This window comes from Geospiza fortis, unplaced genomic scaffold (assembly GCF_000277835.1).
Source record: "Geospiza fortis unplaced genomic scaffold, GeoFor_1.0 scaffold58, whole genome shotgun sequence".
NCBI lineage: Eukaryota > Metazoa > Chordata > Aves > Passeriformes > Thraupidae > Geospiza > Geospiza fortis.
This window is the reverse complement of record NW_005054359.1, coordinates 1,415,310-1,441,940: the sequence shown is the minus strand read 5'-3', so window position 1 is coordinate 1,441,940 and position 26,631 is coordinate 1,415,310. Positions and strand designations below refer to the sequence as shown.

Here is a 26,631-nt window from a genome sequence, read left to right as displayed (position 1 = left end):
TCTTTCCCTCTCTCTTTACTTCCTTCTTTCTCTCTCTATTTTTTTTTCCTTTTTTACTTTGTCTAACCACTGCTCTCTGTATGATGTGTGTGTATTGCAGTGTCAGTGTGTGTCAAAGTCAAGAGCAGCTGTTACAGGAAATAATTGCAGATACTATCAGACAAATCAGTGAGCTTTGGCAGTTAAGTCACTGGGAAAGTTATTGGAAGCAACTTGTCATTTAGGTTCAAAGTCTGTTCTTAGCTGTGGGCAAAGAGTTTCCATTTAAATTAGAGCAACTTAAGAAGAAGTATAACACTTTGCACCCCATGAGTTAATTATACATCTCTGGACATGAGTGTCTTCAATGTAAAAAGCAAAGATACAGCTTCATAATGTCAACATTCCAAAAGCAGTTTTTCTCTGACAAAAATTCAATGTAGTACATTTTTAATGGGTATTTGAGCTGGATTCAGTTTTAGTGATACTAAGCTGTACTAGCTTCTGACAATTCTTAATATTTGCCCTTTGGCCTCAAGACATTTTTCATACACATTTCTGATACATCCAACAGAGACCCTGAGAGCACCCAGAAAGGGACCTCTGTTGCTAAAGTTACATGTTTATAGCAAAGCAAAATGCCCATCCTCCATATGAGCAAACAGGTTGAAAAATAAGTAACTTTTACCCCCATGGAAGTACGGCAGAAGCTGAAGGCTTTTGGCCCAGGAAGACTCAGTGACTTCCTAACTCACCTGCACACTCCCAGCGTGGACAGTGGGCTGAGGGGTGGTGTCCAAAGCACCTTGAGACTAACCAGATTTCCCTGTCTGTCTGCTGTAGGCACGTACCAGTTCAGAGCTCCTGAGTCGACGCCGCTCGACTCCCCAGTTGGCAGGATAAAAGCTAATGATGCTGACGTGGATGAAAATGCAGAGATTGAGTACAGCATCACTGAGGGGGATGGATACGACATGTTTGGAATTACCACAGACAAGGACACACAGGAAGGAATTATAACCGTGAAAAAGGTACCCATCTTGACGCACTTCATCCCAGCCTCTACGTATGTAAAGTTTCTTTTATACAAGCAATTGGTATCCTTCCTCTTATACCTTCTTTACTGAAGCAATGCACAAACTTTGGAGGACCTGAGAGAGTAAATTACCTAAGGTGTGGGGTACAACTGGGAAAAAATTCTGCAGCCTGAATATACTCAGAAAAACTCAAGGAAGCTCCACCACCATCCAACTGTGATTTTCTCCCTATGATGCTTACAGGTTTTGCTCACTTAGTAGAAGATACTGTGTTAAGACCACAGAAATAATTAGTATCACATTGCCTATTCTTCCTTATAAGAGGGTGTTGATTCAGCAGCTATAATATATTAAAGTACATAGACAAATTTCTTTTGACTCACATTTTGTAAAATTTAATACATCTATCAGCATGCTTTTGCTTTAGAAAAAAAAAAATCAGTGCCTTGCGAGATCACAGTGGACATCATCTACTAGGTTGCACATTGGTTGTCAGAAAAGGTTTGAGAAATATTGTTTACAGTGGGTTATCAGGCAAACTTGATAAGGTTACAGATATCATCCTTCATCAATTCAAGTTCACTCATCACTAGATAGACATTGTGTAGATTTTCCAAACATGCACTTGCTTGTTGATATCAGTACGACACCTGTCATTACTTGTTTTTTAGGAGATGCCTTCCAGGGTCTGATTATGATATCAGTCTAACTCTGTTTGTATTTCTGTCTGTTGCTGACAGAAGCTGTGAATTTTCTACAATGTAATGGAAAAACAGGGTGACTACTCTGTCCCCACATTTCTCCAAGTAGTAACAAAGAGTCTCTAAACGCTGCTTCTTTGTAGTTTTAAGGGTGTGTGCTATAGTCATGGCCTATCATAAAATCATGTTTGGTTTTGTGAGTTGTCCTGCATATCCAGACACTAGATGCCACAGTGTTTCATTTCTGTGATGGAATGCCAGTGTCTAAACAAGCAACACCTAGAAAATCTTCCCTCCTTTACTGTGTGGTGCCTATGGGCAGGAAATAGATAATAAATCATCAAAATGCCAAAAATGACAGAATAACCGGCATGAGGAGTTAAAGCTGTATGAGAAAACTGCTTGACGTTTAGAAGTTCCAGGCATAGAATTCCTTGAAAAAAGTGGTTTTCTTCCTAATGTATTATCTGGGCATACAGCCCGTTCTCCTTTTCTGCTGGCATTTTCATTCCAGTTCAGGCTCCTGTTATCTAGCACAGGCCTCTCCATGACTTCCCACTATTCATCCTGCTCATCTGGCTGAGAATCACAGCAATCTCTACAGACTTCCTAAACTTTTTTTTTTACCTTCCCAGGCACTGGATTTCGAAAGCAAAAACTTGTATATTCTCAAAGTGGAAGCTACCAACACTCATGTGGACCCCCGATTCCTGTACCTGGGGCCATTCAAGGACTCAGCTACAGTCAGAATTCAGGTGGAGGATGTCGATGAACCCCCCATGTTCAGCAGACCAGCATACATAATGGAAGTGAAAGAAGATGTTCCATTAAACAGTGTAATAGGAACAGTAACTGCTCAGGATCCAGATGCTGCCAAGAATCCTGTCAAGTAAGCATATACTACTTCAACTTGCCTGTAAATTCTTTACAGCCTTGATTTTGCTTTTATCATGTCAGCACACACAAAAAAATCCTCACTTGTAACAATGTGAATTGTAGGGCATGCTTGAATATGGGATATTGTACATGGTAAATGATCTGTCATGCTTGAACATATTTAAGTATGTGTGAATGTGTTTGTATGGCCTTTGCATCTTGAATTATATCCTAATCTCTTTAGTAACTAATGAATATGGTTATTTCTACCATGAAATAATTTACTGCAAAGAGACCACTGAGAAAATCTTAGTGTTTTCCTTCCACCTTTAATATTTTCCAGTGCAATGCAGTGCATCCTCTTGGCTATATGACAGGGGGGTGATCCAACAGCCTTTTCTTCTTCTGTCTTCTGTCCAGACCTGCTTAACAGGGGCCACATCCATCTTTTCTAAATCACAAGTAGAAATGCCTCAAAATCAGCTCATGTGCACACCCAGGCTCTGATCTCACTTGTATCAGTGCAAGGCTTGTAAGATAAGAGTCAGTCTCATGAGCTTCATAAATTAAACTTGCTATGAATCAATAAACTGTTCTTAGAGGAAGTGGAGGAAATGTTGAGGCTGGAGTAGCTATACCTAAGTCTTCTTTTTGTGAATTGTGTATTGTTTCAGTGCATACTGGAGTACTTAAGTCATACTGGATAGAGTATTAAAGAAGTTTTAAATATTTGTGTTCTTTAATTAAAGTTCATTTCTACTGACAAGGCAGCAAGAGGAGGAATCAAAAAGTGCAGCAGTATTAAATCCAGGTCAATTTTCAGGAGGTTTCTGAGTTGGGCACCTTGGAAATTCAATAGTAGCCTTTGATCAAAATAGAACAGTGCAGGTGTAATAAAAATCTAGTCCATCAATACTTTACACTTGTGCAAACAGTTATCTTTCATCAAGATTTTTTACAGTAATGAGTAAGTTTTAAGCTCTTAGCTTATCTTGTGAGAGCAGTAAATATTTTAATGTTAATTTCCTAGTGAACAAGCTAAATCTAAAATGTTTCTGGCAGAAACTATCTTCAGTTTGCATAGCATGACCTATACATGAATTCTTCTTCAAGACTAAGCCTTCTAACTTTAATTAAAGTTTTCTTAAATTTCTAACATGGCATGCAGCAATTCTCTGGCATTCTGGGCCAACAGAGCATAGTCACTTTAAGAGCAGCATAATGTTTTTCTGACTTTGGTGAAGCCGCAGGACAGAATGAACATCTTCTGTAGCACATTTTCATGGGCATGGGCATGCTAGCATGAAGATGAAAAATTGATTGGGGTGACACCCAGTTCCCTTGCAGTCTTCATAGGAACCTGCTTTTTTATATCTAATGGCACCAGAGAGTAAGGGGAGTGCTTCCCTCCTTCCCTGTGGTGATAACTACAACCATTTGCATTTCACACCAGCACAAACTCCTAATTATAAGTGATTTACAGTGGTTAGGGACTATGCTGTTCATTGTTGAGTACTGCCTACCGGCTCTTTGCTATTAATTGAATGTGTGTGCTAAAACTTATCTAACTTTAAAAGGGCACTTCTTTAATACTGTGTAAGTACTTTGCATATTTTAGTATCAGATAGTTATTGAGCAAAATTTAGCAGAAGTGTCAAAACTGATGCAGTGCAGCAGAAAGCTTGTCTACTTTTTACCTTAATAGCATGCAACAGCCAAGTGCAAGGAGAAGAAAAAAATCAGAAAGAGGTTAGAGTAATAGAAATAAACATAGCAAGAAAAAACATGAAAATCAGTAAGAAAGAAAGGAAATCAGCAGAGAGCAGTAGCCTGAGAGATGTTAACTTGCAATAAATGTAATTTCATGGTGCTAATATCTTGGGTATCTGCTAGAATTTAGGGGCATGGGTTGAGTCTGCATCTTTTTGACAGGGTAATTTTTTTTTTCTATCACGCAATAGAGATGCTAAATCCGATTTTCACTCTGAGCTTCGGGGAAGATGCAATTAGACTGTATATATATGACTTGTCACTTGCTTGTCAATTTTTCTTGACAGTTAAAAATAAAATCTTTAGACACTTGATATTACAATGAAAACCTTCCATTTTCTCCTTTATTCGAGTGAAGATTTCTCTTCTTAAACAAACTGAGCCCTAACTCCGTTAGATGAAAGCCCCTTTGATCTTCCATTAAAGGAAACCTTCACAATATCATTATGAAAATGCATTATGAAAAATTCACACACACATCCCTTCCTGACCCACAAATCTTCCTGACTTGTGGTTGCATTAGACAGCAAGCTGCTGAGCATCAGAAGACAATGAAGCAATAGCAAAACATGAAGCGGATATCTGCCCTGGTTGTAAGGCTGCAGAACCATTTGTGACCTGTGTATTGGCAGAGCTAAATTGCATCAGTCTAAGTCTTCTAAGTAAGTTTTGCTCTGATATGACATTGAGAAAATACAAAAATACACCAGTACATGTTTGGCTGTATTTGAATATGTGTCCAAGTATAGTAACATTAAGTTGCTCCTGAGTAGCACTCTATGGTCCAGAGGTGTTATAAAAAAAGTTTTGCATTCTACTTGTGTTTGATCTACACATAAATAATATGAACCTCTGCATACTGATGAAAAAAAAAAACCAATGCTGAAACTGGCACTGCTGTATTGTACATCAGATCTTTTTAAATTGCTAGCTGAGTTTTTTTGCTATAGTAACTCCTCAGAGGCATAATGAAGTTCATCAGTCACTGGAACTGTCTTCCTGCTGTGATTTGATTTACTAAAGTACCCCAGATGAGAATGATCTGCAAACAAATGTAAGGCTAAATTTTGTTTGTGTATTTTACTGACAACATATTTGCATGTGTTAGATTCTCTCTTTTACCCTTCCCTTCTTCCTGTTGCGTACAAGGAGAGACTGGAGTCTGCGTAGATACTTTTTAACTTCCTAGCTTGTCAATTCCTCAGAGCTTGAAAGAGATGAAGTCCTGAAGTCTGACAAATACACACCCGTAATTTCATTAAATAAATGTAAAAATTAGTTTGATGTTGTCTACTTAATTCTTACTAGGTTGTGATCCAGAAGTCAGAATCAGCACCAATTCAAGATAATTAAAAATCCTTGATCAAAAGAGACTGGATTATGCAAACTGAGAAACAGAAGTGACAGTCTAGCTTATTAAAATCATCCTTCTAGAGCAGATTTAATGGTATAATTGGAATATACTTTAAATGCACTGACCTTGTATGTATTTTCTTTGGGATATGAAGAAATAAAATTAACATTCCATTAAGAAACCGTCTCTGCTGGGTTTTTTTTTTTATGAGTTTGAGTTTCCACTTTACAAATGACTGAATATACATATGGCTTTACAAATACTTGTACTTTAAAATCCTTAATATCTTGAAGAAGAAGAAGCCCTCAATGTTACAGCCCTGATAATCTTAGAAAAAGTCCAGAACCTTTTTTTTTCTTCCAGATACTGTACCACAGACTGAATTTGGCAAATCTTTCAAAGATAGTGATTGCAATATACCAAGCATTAAAATGTGCTAAGACAGTAAGATATTTTAAGTGCATTCAAAATACGAAGCTGGAGTGAAAGTAAAATTGAAGCAAAAACCCCCAATGAACAGACAGCTCATGCCTAAAGCTAGTTGCTTATTTAAATGTCTTGCTGAATAAGAGTTTGAAACATAGTATTACAGTTAGCTGGAACAGCTAAACTGTGGAGAATCCTGATATTTCGTTTCAAAGAAGAATACAGAATCTAGATTTAACTGCAAAATGGAAATACCAAAGTATTTCAGCTGAAAGGTGTGGAAATGAGCTACAGAATATTTGAAAATAATTGAATTCACAAGACACGAACATAATATTATACAAAAGCCCAAATGAATAAAAGTTAAAATGAAATGATTACCATATCAAATACTTAGTCAAGATATAAAAGAGTCAGACCAGTTTGTATAAACTTATTCCCATTAAGCATTTCAGCCAAGTCAACAATTTGACACGTGCTGTTTAGATTTACACAAAGCAGCACTTTTCAAACGTGATGGTAACATCACACTGCTACATAAAGGAACTAAGTTAGTGACACCACAGCTCACTTCCTGCAGCCAAAATTGCAGTTAGCTGTCAGTGAAGTGACAGCAATGAATGAAAACTAAATCTGAACTCCTGAAGAATTAAGAAAGTGTGCCCATGCAAGTCCTGCCAAAATATGTTAGCTTTTTGTGCTAGTACCTTTGAAGGTCATTTGAGTGCTTCCCTGGGAATTATCATGGAAAAAGAAAAACAGTTTAGTGCAAATAAGTAATACTTGCCATTGTTTTGTTTAGAGAGGTAGGCTTCACTTAAATTCTTATCTTGGAATATGACCTAATAAGTCTAATTTGCTGTAGGCATTATATCCCACATTTTATTTGCAAAGAATAAAGTTACAAGACAATTAACAAGTTAGTTCAATTTAAAATTTTGGCATAACCACATTTCAACTAGTTTCTTCTATTCCTTCTTTCATGCAAGGTGTTTCTCAGAATTTAAGAGACACTGCACAGGCACTAGGAAATCTGTGCAGAATGGAGAAGCTGTCCTGCAGCTGCTTCTAGGGCAGAGGAGGGGAGAGAAATTCTTCTTCAGCCTCTGCCTTCCCCTGAATTCTGTGGTGGCAATGAACTCTGCCAGCCATTCCCTGGCCCAGTTTTCATCTGACTGCTTACCAGCTCAGCTGTTGTCTTTACCCTTGTGTGGACACACTGGACAGCAGTAGCTGCCTTGTCTCCATTGATGTGGCGTGCAAGGAGACCAAGGGAGCACACTGGGCTTCCAAAGGATCTGTCCTGCATTGTACATGAGCACACAGTTGGGCTGGAAACAAGAGCAGAATAATGCAATTGCATTCTTGCTTTGGCAACATCAGAGGCATATTTCTGTCAAAACCCTCCATAATTTATGCAAGAATTTTCCCTTCAGGAGAGATGAAACCAAGTCACAGCATTTGGATCAAGGTGGTAGTGCTCTCTCCCAGGAATTGGAGAGTTCTACTTTTAAACTTGGATTTAGTTCAGCTGAAAAAGCAAAAGATCAGATCGAAATTTTGAATCTGTATTTAGACTCTGAGCTCATCCAGAGCTTGTTAGCATTCCTTTTCACATATAGATACCATCAAGCAGGGCTGAGAATGTTAGTTTTAATGAGTTACAACAAACCTTTTTGTGATATGTGGAATAATGAATCTCTGTTCTGTGCTGACTTGGTTTGGGAGGGCAACCTTTTTAAATGCTGAGAAGTGAAAAGTACAAATGCACCCCAGCTGTCACATTTTGTATCAGAAATTATTTGGAACAGTTGAGATATCAATCCATAAAAAGAAGGTTTTATAAAGGAAAAGCCAACTCAGCCTTAAAATAAACTTCGTATCTTTCAGGGCACAGACTTCACATTATTCACTAAAAACAAAGCTTTGATGATTCTCAGAGGTATGTAAATTCCACAGCAATTCATTTATTCAGTGACAATACTCCACCTTCTAAATCAAACCTCCAATGTGTCATTATCCAGCAGCTCAGAAGTAGCTCTTTGTGTGAATACATAAAGACTCTGAAGCCTGTGCTGAAAACAAAAGGAAACCCCATTTACTAGCTGCTTGATGTCTAGTCTTAGAAAATGGTTTTAGAACATAGAAATTAAAAGAAAAAGCATTCCTCTAACCCCTGTCTCTGTATTTGCAGGTACTCTGTAGATCGTCACACTGATATGGACAGAGTATTCAACATCAATTCAGGAAATGGTTCGATATTCACTTCCAAACCCCTTGACCGGGAAACGCTGCTGTGGCACAACATTACAGTAATAGCAGCAGAGATCAGTAAGTTAAACCTAAATATGACTCCTGTCCCTGATGTAATGAATTTAGCCTTCTAGCTGAGTGTGTGGAAAGCGCAGCTGGGCACGTGTCAGGTTTATGGATAGCCCACTCAATACTAATGAAGAAGCAGTAACTCTGCAAGAGGTCATCTGCAGTTTTGTGTTTATTAGGGACACAGTTCATGAAGAGGTAACGGAACAGGGAGAAAAGGTGACAGTTCTGTGTTCTCTGATCATTATAGCCCCTTTACATTTTGAACGTGGTCATTGAATTCTGAAACTGGTATGCAGCAAAAGAGGTGATTTAAAGCCAAACTGCATTCCTTGGCTGAATTCAGTCTCATTCAGGCTGGATGTTTTCAAATAAGGCTAAAGTGTCTTGGTTGAGCTGGGTGCCCAGGTCTAAATCATTTTATGCATCTCCATTTTTAACTTTGTGTGCATCTTTAGAAATTACAAGCTGCGCCTACAAATCAGTCTGTCACTTAGTTTAGGATTGTTCCAAAGTATTAATCTCGTGGTAACACTAGATATGCTGATTTTAGGAGTCGAAATGCCAGGGGTCTAAGATAAGGACATATGTTCGAGATGGCCCTAATAAACAATCCACTTTGTTTTACTACATTATCTATAAGTACATCACATGCTCAAATATCAGGGAATGCAATTCTGTTTGCTTTTGCAGAGTCACAGTGCCTATGTTTATGGTGGAATGGTAGATAAGTTTAATATAAACACCAGTGACTGTTCTGTGTCTGTGACTGTTCTGTGACTGTTACAATGCCTCTCTGCAACCCAGAGGCTATAAAGCTTTTGATTTTTCTGAGACAATGTAAGCTCTACTTTCTTTTTTGTATGTGTATATGGCTCGATTACCTGCTCAACAGTGAGAAGAGTGTAAAAAGCTCAAAATTACTTTCTTTATTGTGTAAGTCTTCTTTAAAACTGAAAACCAATGTAAAACAATGTTACTGAAGCAAGCAAATGGGGTTGTATGAAGAAGTTGTGGGTATGAGCTTATAGGAATGACAGGACATTAATAATTTTCTCCCTCTCATTAAAGTTTGCACCTTTTAATGCTAGGTATGGGGTTTCAGCACACCAAACACTGAATGTTAGTCACACAGCTGTGTTTCTGTTAAGTTCTTGAAGGTGGGTTCTAGGGTCAAAAATTGTACACTATAGGCAGCTCCTGGGTAGAGCAGAAGGGAAAAATAAATACCTAAAAAGGAAAGAATAGTAAGAACATTTAGCATTGACAATAGCAAGAACACTTGCATTGACTTCAGCTGGGCTGAAATAACATGCAGTATAGAAAACTGTCCAAAAACCAGCTTAGCCTCGATAGGAAGTACTCATTTGGTTTCTTGCTTCCTCCCCTAAGCACAGACCTTCTACTGCACCAAACCTTCTCAACTTAACCTCTTGTGTCTGACACAGGTTTCTGTCTTAATTGCCATTCTTCTTTAGTCTGAATCCTTTCAGGCTGCAGCAAACCTGCTTCCCAGGGTGTGCTTTACTAAGCCTAGACAAAATTTGGAATAACTAGGAATAACTATGTCTTCCAAAGGCAATTTTTTTTGTTGTTGAAATGTACTTTTATGATCCAAGGCACTTCACTAACTTTAGTCTCAAGAGGCTAGACTGGAAAGTACCACTGCTTATTGTTCCTGGCAAACCCAGAAATTTCTAGCAAGGCTACTTAAAGTCCCATTCCACTAAATTCCATAGAATCACTTATTCTTCTCAGTGACATTATCTCATCAAGCTCCAAGTATATTTCACCGAAGTAATCGAAAAAAATATCTAGTCAGGTTACAGGCATGATATGCCTTCAAATGGGTGGGTGCTCCCTTTGATATAGGAAAAAAATAATTATAAAGTCATAAAGAGAAACACCTTTCAGTGATGACTGCTCTTGATTTGATTTTACAGTTATAAAAAAATACAGAAGTTGTTTTGCCTTTGTCTAGAATTGTCAGTAAGTGTAGATTGCTCCAGTTCCAAATGTTCTCCTTTTTCACCAGTATGAGCTGCAATTGCTCAGCAGCCCAGAGAATCAATCATGCTGTGACTGCTGCACATAAATAGTTGGTGAAATCCCAGGTCAGTACATCTGCCACAGCCAGACAGCAAAACGGGGGACACAGGGCTAGTGAGCCACAGCTGCAGAATTACAGCTGATTTACCAAAGACAATTCCCAGAGCGTTTTTAAATATTTGCTACTTAACACCTATGGGTAAGTCAAACATTGGCAGGACTATGAGGCTGTATTCTGGAAAAAAAACACCTCTGTAACAGTTTTATTGCTGGCTCAGCAGAAAACATATCTCTATGCAAAGAACTAGATTTAAGCACTTTGTTCAGTCTATGGAAATAGAGCCCAGCAGTAATTAAGGGATAATGCTAACAAATGAGCCTACATTAATTAATTTGCACAAATAATTTGAAAGATGATAACACAAAATATAAAAAAAAAAAAAAGACTTGAAGATGTATATAGATTTCCATTAAATCAGAGAAGAGGAATATGTTCATAGAGCCTAGAGTTTATATCAAGCTTCTGTTTATTACAGTATGATTTTAAATTGTGAGAACCTTAAGCACCTAGAAGTAAAATGAAAATATGTATGTTTAGGTTTAAAAAGCAGGAAACAAAACAATTCTCCTTCTTTAGAGGAAAAGAAACGTGTTTGTCAATATATTTGAATGTATTTGTTTGCAAAGTGTGCCCTACAAAATAGTCTTGCCAATAGTCCTGTGACTTCAAATGAATGCCTTTGATTTCTTCCTGTTATAAAAATTCAACTCTTTTATTGATGTATTTTAGCAAAGAATTCAGCTCACTCCATATTATACATAAACTGTTATTTTATACATCGAATGAATTTAGCCCAATGGCTGATATTAGAAAGAGGTTTATGCCTAATGGAATCATATTAACTTCAATGGGACTGTGGAGCCTTAAAGCACAATATTTTGTCCAAATGACTGAGCTCTGTAATACAAATAAGCAATGCCAATTTTGGAGAAGGCATTTTCACATTTGTGAAAGGATGATAAACACATTAATAGGACTTTTATTAAAGTCAACAAGCTACTATAATGAATAAATAGAAGCTGCTATAATGAATAAATATAATAATAAAACCAGCAAGCTACTATAATGAATGCTTCTGGAAGAATATAGAGTCTTAGATCTGCTATATTTTATGGCATTGTTTTTTCACTTGAATGATAGGTTAGAATGCATTGATAAACCATATTAATGTGGGTAGGAGATCAACATAGGAAATTCAGTATGAACCCTCATGTAGGAGAGGGGAAGGTATTTATTTTAAAATAAATTATCTCAATCACACTCTTTTCCTCCTATTTCTCTCTCTCACATTCCCATACCCACATAATCCTAGGTGGATATTTTGTGATATGCAGCACAAAGGAGACAGATCAATGGCAGTGTCTCTTGGATTTCTTTCAATTAGTGATGACAAATTTCTTTGGGACCAGATCTTGTACATTTTAGGAGTCAGTGGTTGTTGTGGTGTGACTTTTTGCCTCGGAATCTTGCCTATTTCACCATGCATGGCCCTAGGCAAGGTTACTGCCACTGCTTTTTTTCCTTATTCTGTATATCATTTTGACTTAAGCCTGTCTCCTCCCAACAGGAAAATGAATGGTCTATACAGTATGGTGTGCTTCCAGATGTTTTTATTTTTATCCAGAAAGATGGCAGTATTTTCGCTAATATTCTGTGCTCAGGAATATCTTTGTCAATTTCAGTCTCTTGGCACTATGCAGTCCTTATAGGTTAAAAAAAGATTGTTTACGTGGGGGGGTCTGCAGATTCTGTATAGAGTTTATGTTTTTCAGCTGATACACTTTAGTATTTACTCTAGAACATCAGACAAAACAATTCACAACAGGTTAGAAAGCATCTGTGATCACAGATGCAGTTATTGTATTATTTTGATAAAATAATGATAATCATGGTAGCTTAAGGAACTGTGCCACAAGATTTGTAGGGCCCAGAGTATCATATTTAACAAGTGGAGAAGAAAAAACACACTCAATCTCATCCGCATGACTCTTCCTGTTAGAGACCTAAGGAAGGGAATACGTTCTAGATACTTCACTGCCACCAAACAGTATCAGTCAGGCTAATAAATAGATTTAATTTAGTTCCAGTATTATATTTACGTATATCACACATACATTCATAATCACACTTGGAATGATCAAAGGAATTTATAAATCCTGGACTCCTACTCCATCATAACTCTATATTTACACAGAATTAGAGTAATGATACTGCATTTATCCCATAACACACTCACCAGAAATCAACAGAATGTAAGCGAAGTGCTCTGAGTGAGAAGAATTGAGCCACCAAGTCTGTCCTTTTCTTCCACTGCACTGAGTCAGTAACTGGGCTAAATGAAGTCTCCATTCTGGTTTTGTCATTTCAGACAACCCCAAACAAAGCAGCCGTGTCCCCGTGTTCATTAAGGTCTTGGATGTAAATGACAACGCTCCGGAGTTTGCCATGTTTTACGAGACCTTCGTCTGCGAAAATGCAAAGGCAGAACAGGTGTGTTGCCTGCTCGTACTCAGAAAATATTCCAAATTAAATGAGTTTTGCTGCTACTCTTGCATTACCTCATCAAGCGGTGTACTTTGCATTGCATCAAACTTAATTGCAAAATTAAACAGTGACTGCACATTATCTGATTTCACTCAGTATTCTTCCAGCTGACATGATGGTATGTTTTTGAATGTTATTTTCTGTACTACACCTTGTTACCCCTGATTTATTTTCTTTCTTTCATCCTTTGCTTTATTCAGGCACCTCCACTGTCTCCTTCAAAAACAATTTCATGTCTGTAAATGTTACAGGTCCTGTCTGTGATACAACTATATCCTGCTAGATAGCTCTCAGTCTACCACTCCTATTGGGAAGTAGCTCAAAGTTGCAGATGATTTGGAAGATTCAGCTAAACAATTCTGTGACATGAAATTTGGGTAGATAAATATAAATTCAGCTTGGACTCTCTCACCTTTCATCCCTGTTCCATGTCACGTGCAAAGGTTTCCTACCCATCTGCAGTGGCGTTAACCCAAGCCTTCTGGTGAAATCCACGTGATTTTCCTGCCAGCTTTCAAAGTCATTATGTCACTCCCTGATGGTATAGGATATAATAGTATGGTGACCCCAAACAGCATCAGCAGCATATGGATGACTTTTCTTGAGCTCACCATAGCAACATCATCTGCCTTGAAGCAGAATAAAAAAATTAATAAAAAGATTGCTTTTACAGTTGTTTTTAGAGTACGTAAATAAATATAAAGTTCACTGACTTAGGAGATAATTTTGTTCTTATTGTTTCAGCTGATACAAACATTAAGTGCTGTTGATAAAGATGACTCTTACAATGGACATCAGTTTTCATTCTCCTTAGCTCCCGAGGCAGCCAGCAGCTCAAACTTTACACTACAGGACAACAGAGGTGAATTTCTAGGAAGACTTTTCTTTATTATCTTATCCTTGCTTTCAGTCTTCAGATGAAGATTTAATGCATGCTTTGTGTTTCCAGACAACACAGCAGGGATTTTCACTCGAAAAACCAGATATAACCGGCATGAAACAAGTACCTACTTCCTGCCAGTGGTAATATCAGACAATGATTACCCCATCCAGAGCAGTACTGAAACAGTAACCATTCGAGTGTGTGCTTGTGACCATCGAGGAAAGATGCTGTCCTGTAATGCAGAAGCCTTGATTCATCCTACTGGTCTTAGCACTGGGGCTCTCATTGCCATTCTTCTCTGCATCATTATATTACTTGGTAAGTAGCTCAGGGACATTTTGTTCCTTTCATGGTCATTTTGCATTGCTGTAATGATTATTCCAAGGCAAGGACAAAGGAAAAGTAAAGACATCATTGTCTTATCCTGTACATATGTTATTGTATTTCTTCTTTTGAGGGCTGCTACAGATGGGGTGTATAGGGCACAACCAATCTAACCAGTTATCTAAAAGTTAGCAATATATGAGGGAGAGGAGACAGCTGGGCTCTGCACTCTGTTCAATGGAAAGAGACATCTGTAGAGAGACATCCATCCCATCCCATCCCATCCCATCCCATCCCATCCCATCCCATCCCATCCCATCCCATCCCGTCCCATCCCATCCCATCCCGTCCCGTCCCATCCCATCCCATGCCATCCTTTATTGATATCTGAGGAGGACCAGACACATTACTCATAACCCTCTGCAGGTGTCCATCCCTTTCTGTTGCCCATAGAAAGAGAGCAGATAACTTAGTTTTGAAAAATTAACTTTCCATTTCTAAACTGAGGAGAAAAAAGTCTCTTTTTTTTTTTCCTTTTGGAAAAGGATGCTGAATGATACTGAGGGACTCTCTCAAAAGCTGCAGGGTCCTCCATTTCAGCCACCATTAGAAAGAGGTTGGACCCTGAGTGTGGAGGATGTGCAGAGGGCTCTGGCTATGGCACTTATAGGTGTTCAACTTTATTTATTTATATATGTATATATATTTATATTTATATTTATATTTGGACAGTTTGCAACATCTCTCACATACCTGTACTGCAAACAGAGATAGTTGGTCACTCGGCCATTATCTGTACCTGTTCATCTGGGGACAACTGTACAGTACAACGTAGGCTGTTATCTGGGAGATTTCATTAGGATCTTAGGAGAAAAGGAGGGAGTCAGACCAATTTTACAGCAGTAGGGTCATGCAGGGGACAAAATGTTTCCTTTATGATTCTACTTTTTTTACCATACTCCTATCTTCCTTGGGCATGCTTCTCAGCACTGCAGAGTCATCCTGATCTTTTTTTTTAACAAAATTTCCTTCTCCAATAATGAGTCTAAGATGAGGTTGTGATTCTCAGACTCTAACAATGTAGTCATGGCTTGCTCAAATAAGCTCTATCCCATTTTCAGAAAAGATTCCCACAATAACAATCTGATCTTTAATTCACCATTAAATTCATTTTTCAAAACATGGTATCATTGCCCCTAAGGGCTGAGCTCACTTTGTATTAAGTTCCTTACCAGAAAAGTAATGTAATGCTGCAGGTAGTCTTGCACTCGTTAGTACAACTGTGCTCATTAATATCAATCTGACATTAAACGATTTCCTGTTTTATGTCAATCGAAAATAATTGATTCTGTGTGCTAAGCAGCACTTTATGTCAATTACTGCTCATGCCACCATGCACCATAAGCAGATTTTCAATTAACTCAGCTATATAATTTTCTATTTTCAGGTTGGTTGCAGGGTTTGAATGTGCAACCACTACTGAGTGAAAAACAATACTCTGGGCAGACCTGAACCACAACTCAAAGTTTAGCAGCAACAAAAAGTGCCTGTAAATTGCTAGGTTTATATGCAATTTGAGTGAGTTTATCATCTTATCAGGAGGTTTCAGATACTGCTGAACACAGACATGCAAATAAAGGCGATGTACTTCAACACGTAGCTTATGATGGGGTCTTTCTCCTGCAAGTTCAGCACAAAGCAGTAAAATCCACGTATCAGACATGTGATGTATTTATCAGTCTCATCCTTGCATGTTCTGTGTAACACTGTTTTTGTAATGTGATACTTCAGCAACTCTTTGATGTAAAATCTATCATTCTTTGCTTTCTCAGACCATTCTACCAGTCTCTGTTCCAGAAGCCCATTCCAAACTAATATTGTGTTTTTCAAGTTCCCAAAATGTTCTCCAGATATCTGTCTTCTTTCGTACACACCTTTCACCAGTCCTTCCATACAGTGCCATGGCTTTTTGTTCTTGAGGAAGACAGTCATCTCTCACTGCATGTTTGCACAGCAGCATGAAGAAGCCTCACTCAAACTAGGACCCTTCTCTGACACCATAAGTAAATTCTCATCATTAGGCTGAGGTCCTAATGCAATCTAAACCACCTCTCCTAATCCTTCAACTTCCCCATACATTTCCTTTCATATTTGCAGATGTTCTTCCTTATTCACAGTATTCCTGTGGTAAAACACAGCATTTCCTACTTTATCCTGTCTTTATGGTGACTTTCTGTAGTCAATCTACAAGATGCTTGGGCACACTTACAGGCAGCATTTTGCTCTAAGCAGTCCTGCAGGGAAACTCAATATTAAAAAAACCAAGCAATCACATAAAACAAAAAAAAAAAAAACCACCCAAAAAACAAAACCACACCAAAAATCCAACCAAAATAAACAAACAAAAAGAAACAAAAAACAACCACCGTCCCTGACCAAAAGAAAAAATTCACCAGAATTTGTCTGTCAAAGGAAACTAAGAATTATAAGGTTCAATGGAATAAAATTTTGGGCTGGGGACACCCTTAGTCCTTGATGTTGGACTTAAAAGGTTGCAACTGAGGAAAGGACTGGAAAAAAAAATGTTTAACAGTTACTGTGCTTGACTCACACGCCATTTTAGAAACAAAGCTGACATGAAGGATCATTGTGATCCACCTTATCATCTCACATCAATGAGTTTAGGCATTTCTGCTTTGCTTTGCTATGAAAAAACTGTAAAGACAGCAAGATGTGTCCTTCCTTGGAGTTTGCACTGCAGAGCTGAAATGCTGGGCACTGCAGACCTCAGACTACCAAAGCAACACTGACAGCAGAAATACATCCCTGCTTCTTGCTACTGTTCATTTGTCAATATTCAGCCATTTACATCTTAATGTAGAATACAGCTAAGAAATCTGAAACTAGCTTCTACAAGAAAGGGTTGACCATATCCATTTCCACGCTCTGTGCCCATTTCTCTGTCACTACTGAAAATCATTATTGAGTAAAAACATTAAAATTTGCATCAGGATCATGGAAAGAATTCCTTCCCTCCAAATAAATTAAAAATATGTGTATGCAAACACACACTTTAAAATGAAGGGCATAAAATATCTTCTAGAAATCTGCCTTTGTCAGATTAAAAAATACTTTTATCATATCGCACCAGTCCATTATTTAATTTGTATAGTTTTCAAGGTGATGTACACTGTAAAAACATTGCAGGGAAGTTAATAAAACTCAGACTTTGTGCTGACTGAAAATCTGTTCCATATCCCAAGCTTTTTTCCCAGAGAAGCATGGATTTACTTATCTTGAAATTCTGCTTTGCTAACATCAGTAGATGCCATCCTCATCCATAGCAGAAGTTGCATATTGTCCAAGGGGTTCAACATATATAACATCTGATGCTACTTATTCTGGAGAAGGCGTTTCCTCCTTCCCGGCTGTCATGAAACTAGTTCTGTTCTCAAGGTGACAAAATTAGGATATGTCTTTGGGTAACAAAGCGCTTACCAGCAAAAAGACACTCTGCTTGGCTTACTACAAGCTTGAGATCTCCTTTCTTCTGTGCATCCATGCCATTTCATTTCCCAAGGAACTCACAGGCAGACCAAGCACAGCTTGAAAATCTGATGTGCAGATTTTCGGTTTTTCAAAACATCTTCTCAAACTTCAAGCTCAAGCAGAGGCGCAGCATTTCTTCTGGGCTTTAATGGAGTTGGGGATTAACCTTCTTTCCCTTTCTCTTTCGCTGTTGTTTTTGTTTGCAGTTACTGTGGTGCTGTTTGCAGCACTGAGACGGCAGCGGAAAAAAGAACCTTTGATAATTTCCAAAGAAGACATCAGAGACAACATTGTCAGTTATAACGATGAAGGTGGCGGAGAGGAAGACACCCAGGCGTTTGATATTGGCACGCTGAGGAATCCCGAAGCCATAGATGATAATAAATTACGCAGAGACATTGTGCCAGAAACTCTTTTTCTGCCGCGGCGGACTGCAGCGACGCGAGATAACACGGATGTCAGAGATTTCATTAACCAAAGGTTAAAGGAAAATGATACAGATCCAACAGCACCCCCATATGACTCATTAGCAACCTATGCGTACGAAGGTAATGGTTCTGTGGCCGAGTCACTCAGCTCCTTGGAGTCGGTGACTACGGACGGAGATCAGGACTACGATTACCTCAGTGACTGGGGACCTCGGTTTAAAAAGCTGGCAGATATGTATGGCTCAATGGACAGTGACAAAGACTCTTAATATGTTGTCTTGTTTTTCTTTTTTCTCTTCTTTTTCTGTTCCTCATTCCCAGAAACAGCATTGGGATATGTGAAGTGGCTATTTCTTTCTTTTTCTCCACAGCTGTTTGAAAGGGTTCTCTATTCTACCCATTTGAATTGTCTAATGACTGCAGTCTGTGTGGGTTAGCCATCAGTAAACTTTCTCTAGTATCATTTTTTGAGCTTCCAAGAGGCAAAATTCTTCTTTTTGAGTGCATCCAGTTTACCAAGCCAATCTTACAGGCACAGCAGTAGTGGAGGGGAAAAAAAAGGATCAGATGGGGAGCAATATTTTTATTTGTTCTGCTTATATTGTAAATTGGAGTATATTACTGTTTAAGCTCACTTGCTTTTTACTTGTATTCAGACTATTCAGCTCAGACAACTGCTCTGTCGATTGTGTATTGCACAGTGGAATGTAATGAGGTACCCTAGTTTACCCTATGTATTATAGTCAAAAGTAGTGGTGATGGAATGAAGGTTTATTATACAAGTAGAGTAAGCTGAGAAAAGAACATCAAGCACGCATTTTACTCATGAGGAGGGTAGAGAGGCTTAATGGTCATTTAAACCTGAGTGTTTCTCTAGAGCTCACCATTTCCCCATTGCACTGAATCATACTAACACACACATATATATAGTTCATTGACTGCTCTGTATATATTCTTTGGACCTAGCATTGCTGGAGAGATGTGTGTGTATGCACGTGTGTGTGGTCAGTAGCCCCAATATATAATTCTTAGATGGTTTCCTCATTTTAACCCAGGCTTGCTTTGTGATACAGGGAAGTCATCCAATCCAGCTCCAGATTAGGTCATGACTTGGAGGAAGGAACAGATCACTGGGCTTTTGCTTGCACTTCCTCAGTTGCCCTCTACCTGCACATCAGTTCAGTGATGGCCACTGTCCTGGAGACCTTGTAGTCAGGGTGTTCATACCCAGCTACTCCTGCCTGTTCTCATGTGCAGGTGGGGAGGAGTGACCTCAAGGTGACTGCAACCCTCTGGGGCAAAAGGAGCAACTGCAGAGGAGGAAAGTGCTTTTTTTTTTTGTCCTGACCTTCTCTGCCTGGATGTCCGGGGTGGATTCCTGACTGACGCTCTGCCCGGTTTTGCTATCTGTAAAATGGGGAAATAATGCCTACCTCATCAGGATGTTGCAAGAACTATGTAAGACATTTGGAAGATGCTTTAGAAATTGAAAACACTGGCATTCTGCCAGAGGAAGTAACTTTTCATGCTTTTTGTTAGTTGTTTCTTTTTTTTTCTTCCAGACTCAAGCCCTGAACAAACAAATAATGGTCATTCCAGTGGCCTGAAAGGGAGGTTTATAATTATAACTAATTTTTTTAAAATAAACTACTCAGTAAGGGTTGATAAAGACTTCAATGGAAGGTAAAATTTTAAGCATAATTTTCTCAGTGTGTGTTTATCTGGTTCGCCAAGCTAAGTAACTTTTGTCCAGGTGTGGAGTGGGGGAAGTTGCCATAATCTTGGGCCAAAACAGTTTTCTTTATAGCTTGCACACCACTCAGTATTTCAGTTGGTTTTTCAAACATGTAGTGGCTGCTCTTCAAACCCAGACATCTAGGAGAGGCTCTCTGGAGAAAACCCTAAGTGTCTGCCATGGGCATATCCCATTCCAGGAGTTAAATGCTGCCCTGTGTCCCAAAGTAGGGAACCAGCCCATAGCACTGTGCCAAGGAAAGAAGGAATTACTATTTTTAAAATACCTCATGTGTAACTATTCTAATTTATTTCATTAAACAATATTTAATATTAGAATTACAGGAATGGATCTATTTTCCTCCTCCCCCAAATTTTAAGTGAATAATTTTGAAAATTAAACAGCTCCAATTTACTCCAGAAATAAAGAGAGATGAGAAAAAAGTTAATAAACAGAAAACTAAGGGCAATTAAAAATTTATCCCTGAAATTCATTATTCCTTGTGAGTTAAAGAGAGCAGTAAGCGTCCCAAGTATAAGACTTTTACAACCACAATACCAGAATTTTAGATTTTGTGGACTAGCACAGAGTGAAGAAGATGAGCCATCCATGCTGTGGCCTGGCTGGGCAGGAAAGGACTCCTTGAGCACTGCACACCTGTAGGAGTAGGGCACAGCAGCTAATGCCTTGCAGATGCCCTATAGATTGGATGCTTTCAGAGCAGAGGGGCCCAGAGTTTCCAAGGGTCCAGAGCCCTAGGCCTCCCTGGTGGAAGCCTCTCAGAATGTTTAAGTCCAACAGAATATGGTTCCCTACTCCATCACTTGGTGGGGTGCTGAGCTGCTGCACCCATCATGATGGCAATGGCATGGCTAGAGCCTTATTATGTCCTCTTCAGGGCCCCTAAGTAATTTAAGATGCTACAAGCCTGGTTCCTCATGGCTTCCTTGAAACTGGAACTTCTAGGAAGCAATCTGTTCAAAAGCTGGCTCTGGCAGACAGGAGAGACCTTATGGATTTCAGATGTGTGGAGGAGCAGCAGATGCTCAGCACCATCTGCCCCAGGTCCCTCACTTTGGGCTGCTCCCCTCACACAGTGTCAGTGGGGCCAGCACATCCCTCCAGGGGCTCTCCCCAGTGGCTTCCTAACACATCCCTCTCTCACCCTTCACTTTGGGGTTGCCTCCAGCAAATAGCCCCAAGCTCAGAATCCATCTGGATGCCCAAAGTTAGCCAGTGAACCATCCCTTCCCTTCCTTAAGCCTCAAGGAAACAGATTGGGGTGTGGAGGGGATGGCAGAGCTGGCTGTGATGTTGTTCAGCCCTGCAAGCCACCTGCAGCTCACTGGGAAGAGGGAGTTGGTGGCACTTGGCTGAAGACAGCCCCAGTGCCCTGAAGGGGCTGGGCCACTCTGCAAGTTAGCAGCCTGCATTAGTCACTTCTTGGGTGGGATAATGAGACAGCAGGACCAGTGAACTCCTTGTAACTATTTTCCTTTGTTTGTACAGTGATTTAGTGATTGTTAGTAGCAGTCCAAGCACAAGTTTTAGGTTGGTTTGGGTTTTTTTTTCCTTTTAATTCAAAGCTGGTTTTATCTTGTCCATTGAGTGACACAGTAAATAATAGAGAGTGGCTACTCATGCCTGTTATGTAAATATATTATATATATAAAATTATGTTATGTCACCACGAATATGGTGCCTGAATAGCAAATGCATTCTTCTAAGAAAATTTGAGGCAAACTTGCATCCAAATTATTATTTATGCATCTAGGTTTTAAGGTCTACTTTTTTTTCCTGCAAATTAAACAGATTTAGCATCTCTCAAACAGCAAGAAGAGTTCAATTCTTTCTTTTCTTCTTGCTTGGCAGTACCACAAAGTGCAATTTATAAAATCAGTACTGCATTCTAAATATTGAAAGTGCCATATTGCAGTGAATACAAACCTTTGCAGTAGTATTTCTTTGCACTTTGTTGCATGGTGCCGTGCTAGATGATAGAAATGAGTATTTAACAATGCTTTCCCACAGTGCTACAATTGTCATTTGCAGATAACCAGTTGTTGGACTATGGTCTATGAAGTGGCTTTCAAGGCTGTTTTATGCCTGCTCTTCTTACAGCCCCACCTACTTCAGATGAAGAAATATTATTAGGCAGTTTAGCTAAGCCAGGGAGAGAGATAAAAATGCAGTTGGCTTTTAATTTGGGAAATCATCTGACCTAACAACAGGAAGCATATTAAAAGATGCCAAGGAATTCAGTGGAGTCAACATGAAACAGGGACCTGGTAGGCTATGCCAGACATGCAACTGCAGAACAATAACATCTCTACACTTGAAATGGAATAAGGTTTCTACAGTAACTATTTCATCTCAACTCCGAAGAGAGTCACTTTAACCCAGAAAACTGGTGGAGTTGTTTTTGTTTTGTGTTTGCTGGGGTGGTTTTTACCCCAGGAGAACTACTTCAGGCTAAACCCAGTTCTATCCCACAGCAGCACCAGTGTAGGGAGACACAGCAGCCCGTGCCTCCAGTGCAGCTGTTTGAGGACATCTCTCCTCTCTGTACTTGGAAGGGAGCTGAGGCAAAGACTTGCAGAGAGCTCTGCGCAAGGCTCTACCAGCAGGATTACAGGTCTGAGATGTGTTTCCAAACCTGACAGAGATGGATTTGTGTGTAACCACAAGAAAACCAAATTCTTTGTATTTTTCAGTTATATCTGTTAAATATCTGCTGGAAAAGATAGGTAGTAGAAGAATATATCACCTGTATCAAGAGAAATGTTTTCTAAATTTTTCCTAAGAAACATATTTGTCTGGTCTTGCTTCAGGTGTTTCTTTACTGTTAAATGTGAATGGAAGAGGCAACCTTCAAATAATCCACTTTAGGAAGTAGCAGTCTACATTACAAGTTAAAGCTTTTCCATTTCTCTGTTATGAAAACAAACAAACAAAAAAATCCTACAAAACCAAAAGAATTAATATCTGCAGTGCCATAAACCCCAGAACAGTCATAGAGAAATATAGCAGAGAGAAGTGGCTTTAGAAATGTATGTTGTCTGCACATGTGCAGTTTGAAAACCAGAATTATGCATTTTGAGCAGGACCAGCAGTGGATTTCTAACACTTTCAGGTTTCCTGACACACCAGAGAGACATCTGCATGGATAGGGAGAAAGACTTCTCTTTTAAACCAAGCAATGTAAATCCAGGCTGTTTCCATCCAATCTGTAGATCTCTTGGAAAGAAAGGCACATGCTAAATTTCTGCAGCAGAACTATCTTCATGGTCTTCTGTGGGGTGATTCCTGACAGTGGTTTTGAGCAGGCAACTCTCTGCAAGCACCACTGTGTTAGTTGTACCTGCCACCATCTGTTAGAAAGGTCTCTCCATGTTTCCTTTGGCTATGAGAAACATTGAAGTGTTTCAGAAGACCACTGTCCCAAATGGATGCTGCCATCCCCTGCAAATTTGCATTTCAATTAACTCTGCAGTCTGAGCTGCCTCATCAAATGAGAGCTGACAAAGTAACAGTCATTATGCTGCTTCCAGTGAGTATGAAATGTCATAAGCTGTGAAAGGCAGGATTTTTCCAACCCATCTACACCTCTGAAACAGCAGCCTCATCCAATAAATGTCAAAGCCACAATATTTTTTGCTTTCAGTTCAGTCTTTAGAAAGAGTTCTTTTCTCAGAGATTGTTTCTGTACTTAAAGAGGAACAAAAGCATATTTAGTGCCCACAGACTCTTGCATTGCTCCAGAAAGAGAGAAAAACACAGAACTCGAATGCTTTAATACCAGTCTCTGCCCTCAGCAGTTTTATTCAAGCCAACTGAAACAATCTTGATCCTGCCCGTCATTTTGCAATATTACACTTTTGAGCCCAGAGTTGTGTTTGTCATACACTAAAACGGTTTCCTGAAGAGTTCATAAAATTCAGCGGTAGGTATCTAAGAGCTGTGGCTGGGGTTGTAGGAAGTACAGTGTCAGAGAACTGAGCATTTCAGGAAGAAGAGCAGGAGGTGAGTTGCATGGGGGGTGAGGGGAGGTAGTCAGTTATATGCAAGGCAAGCCCATGGCACTTAAAAGCCACTTGTGTGTAGAGTTGCTGGATCTCAAAGGAGTTTTTACAGAACCTGCCCTTATCCTTTTTTCTTCATGTATCTTTGGCTTTCTTTAAAAATAAATTTTAAAAGGAAAAAAAAAAAAGAAAAAAAATAAAAAGGAGCTGCTATGTTTAAAACTTCTCCTACCACAAAGTCGATTTGACAAATAAGGCATAAGTCCAGAATACAGAGAAATCCTTTCCATTCCCATGGGCTTTTGACTTTTCCTATGAGACTGCACTATTTATGTAAATATACTTGGAGACACTTTCTATAAGCTTTTAGTTTTCTATGATCTATTACTTTAGTGTTTATTAAAGATAAAAACTTATAGAACTATTAAGCATTCAGGTGAACACAACAAAGAAAAAACACTGCAAACACAAAATCGTTCTGGATTTTGACACTAAAAAACTCTTCAGAATCACTGTACTGTTTTAATTCTGTGATTACTTTCATTGCTTTGAAAAAATTAAACTTTAAAGAAAAGCCTTATAATAAATGCTATGTGCATCTTAACTGTGTTACTGAGCTAAATCAATCTGGCAAACTCCTATTGCAATTTGTGATTTTTTTAAACCCTTTAAAATAAATGCTTTTTGGTATTGATTTTTTTTTTAATTAAAAATAGTTCCAAGCATAAATTGAAAATGATGCCTCCACCTGGGAAGATTTACTTGCTGGCATGCTCCAGCCACACAGTCTCTCATGATATCATCCCCTGGTTGTGCCAAGGGAGCCTCAGCATTGGATGGATCTGTCATTGCTCAGCAGAGTGCAATGAGACATTTGTGGGTGACAATTTTGTCACCCAAGAGGTTTATACCTAGAACTTCCCTGTATTGCAGAGGGACCCATGCTGGAATGATTATCCCTTCTGCAGCGTGGATGGGCAATTTGTTTTTGTCAGGTGGAAAAGTGTGCACTCTCTCCCTTATATTTCCTGTTCACTGTACTGGCTTCTTTTTTTGGGGTTGGGGAGGGCAGGGGGAGATGAAATTTAAGGATTTGATGAGAAACCAATTTGAACAACAATTTCTCACAGACAGAGTGAATTTGCCTTTTTGCAAATTGATTTTTGTAACAAGTTATTTATATGATATTACTTAATAAATTGATTTTTCTAACTTGGTTTTTTTTTTTTTTCTAATTTTCTCAATCTATGTTATGTATTTCCAACACTATCATAAAGATAAACCTTTGGAAAGATTCTCCAATCACTTTAAGACAAAGGGCGAAATTGACTCAGTCTTTGAAATTCCATTCTTAAGTGTCTGGTGTGCACCATGCTATAAAAGCAGTAGGATCACTATTCTGTGATCATTGAGGCCTCCCAAGAGTGGTGTAATTCCAGAAGGAATCATCCACAAGGAGGATATTAGTCTGTGATCACAAGCCAAATTTTGACTAGCCAAGGTTCCCCAGGAGGGCAGCAGAAGCTTTGTCAAGGTAAAGCGTGCAAAATGCCTTTATTTAAGCATATAAAGATCACATAATTTATAATAGCACTGTTCAGTTATTTGTCTTTCATCATGTGAGATTAAAAAAAATTAGTCTCATTGCAGTTATGGAGAGTCCAAATGTCATTTGCAGTATCTTTTTACATAAGAACAACCTCCAGAGAAAATTCTTCATTTTAATACTCCCTTAATAAAAGAGCTGTCTATATCTCCAGAAATTCCATCATATTTTAAAGGACAAGGACAAAGAAAGAGTGGGAAAGGTCACAACAAAGTAATATTTCATTAAAAGCATTAGAGTGAACCACAAAATCAAACAGTTTAGCACTGAAACCCGTATAGGGTTTATGAAAGGACTGAGTTCTGTAACTGATGAGAAATTAGCCCAGATATCCACCTGCCAATCTTTGGTGAAGCTCCAGGAAAAAACCTCTGTATGAATGGCCAAAAAACCCAGCTTTTAAAAACAATAGGAGATCACAAGGATATAAATATAGAAGTCTGCACAGTTTTTATTTACCTCATTGTCTGAACACCAAACCAGGGAAACCAAGCATGGCACTGTACAGGAGGACGCATCTTCTGCCCACCCACTCCCTTCAACAGAGGCACACACACACACACACACACACACACACTTGCAGGTGCAAGCACAGAGAGGCTGCAGTGACCCCATCTGTGTTCCTTTGTGCATCAGAGCAGCCCTACAGGATTCACAAAACATCAGATTGAGCTTTTCATCTTCTAAATAATGGCAGTAACAGCAGAAGACATCCTGGTTGTCCACCTGCTGAAGGTGGTCCAGACTCTCACAGGTGCTGAGAGCAGAACCACTTTTATTTACATGAAAGAGGAATCTGTCACATTTCTTGTCTTCTCATTTGATTTACTATATCAAAGACCACTTCAGTCATAAAGAAAATTCAACTAAAGGGTAGCATTTCAGCCAGAAAAAAATGTATTTGATGTATTTGGTTTTCCAACATTAATTTGCCTGGTTTATCTATGTAAAATTACTACCACCCC

General features: G+C 38.9%; 1 protein-coding gene across 1 annotated transcript in view; it reads left to right on the top strand.

Annotated features, from left to right (window-relative positions):
• The window catches only part of CDH6 (cadherin 6), a 51,562-nt gene extending 26,286 nt beyond the window's left edge, over nucleotides 1-25,276 (top strand). Inside the window, exons 5-11 of the mRNA XM_005423855.3 lie at nucleotides 823-1,010; nucleotides 2,353-2,606; nucleotides 8,338-8,474; nucleotides 12,944-13,065; nucleotides 13,864-13,981; nucleotides 14,069-14,320; nucleotides 18,082-25,276. Coding sequence (XP_005423912.1) covers nucleotides 823-1,010; nucleotides 2,353-2,606; nucleotides 8,338-8,474; nucleotides 12,944-13,065; nucleotides 13,864-13,981; nucleotides 14,069-14,320; nucleotides 18,082-18,572 — 1,562 coding nt within the window. The 3' untranslated portion in view covers nucleotides 18,573-25,276. The remainder of the gene's footprint in view (nucleotides 1-822; nucleotides 1,011-2,352; nucleotides 2,607-8,337; nucleotides 8,475-12,943; nucleotides 13,066-13,863; nucleotides 13,982-14,068; nucleotides 14,321-18,081) is intronic.
• Nucleotides 25,277-26,631: the final 1,355 nt, after the last annotated feature.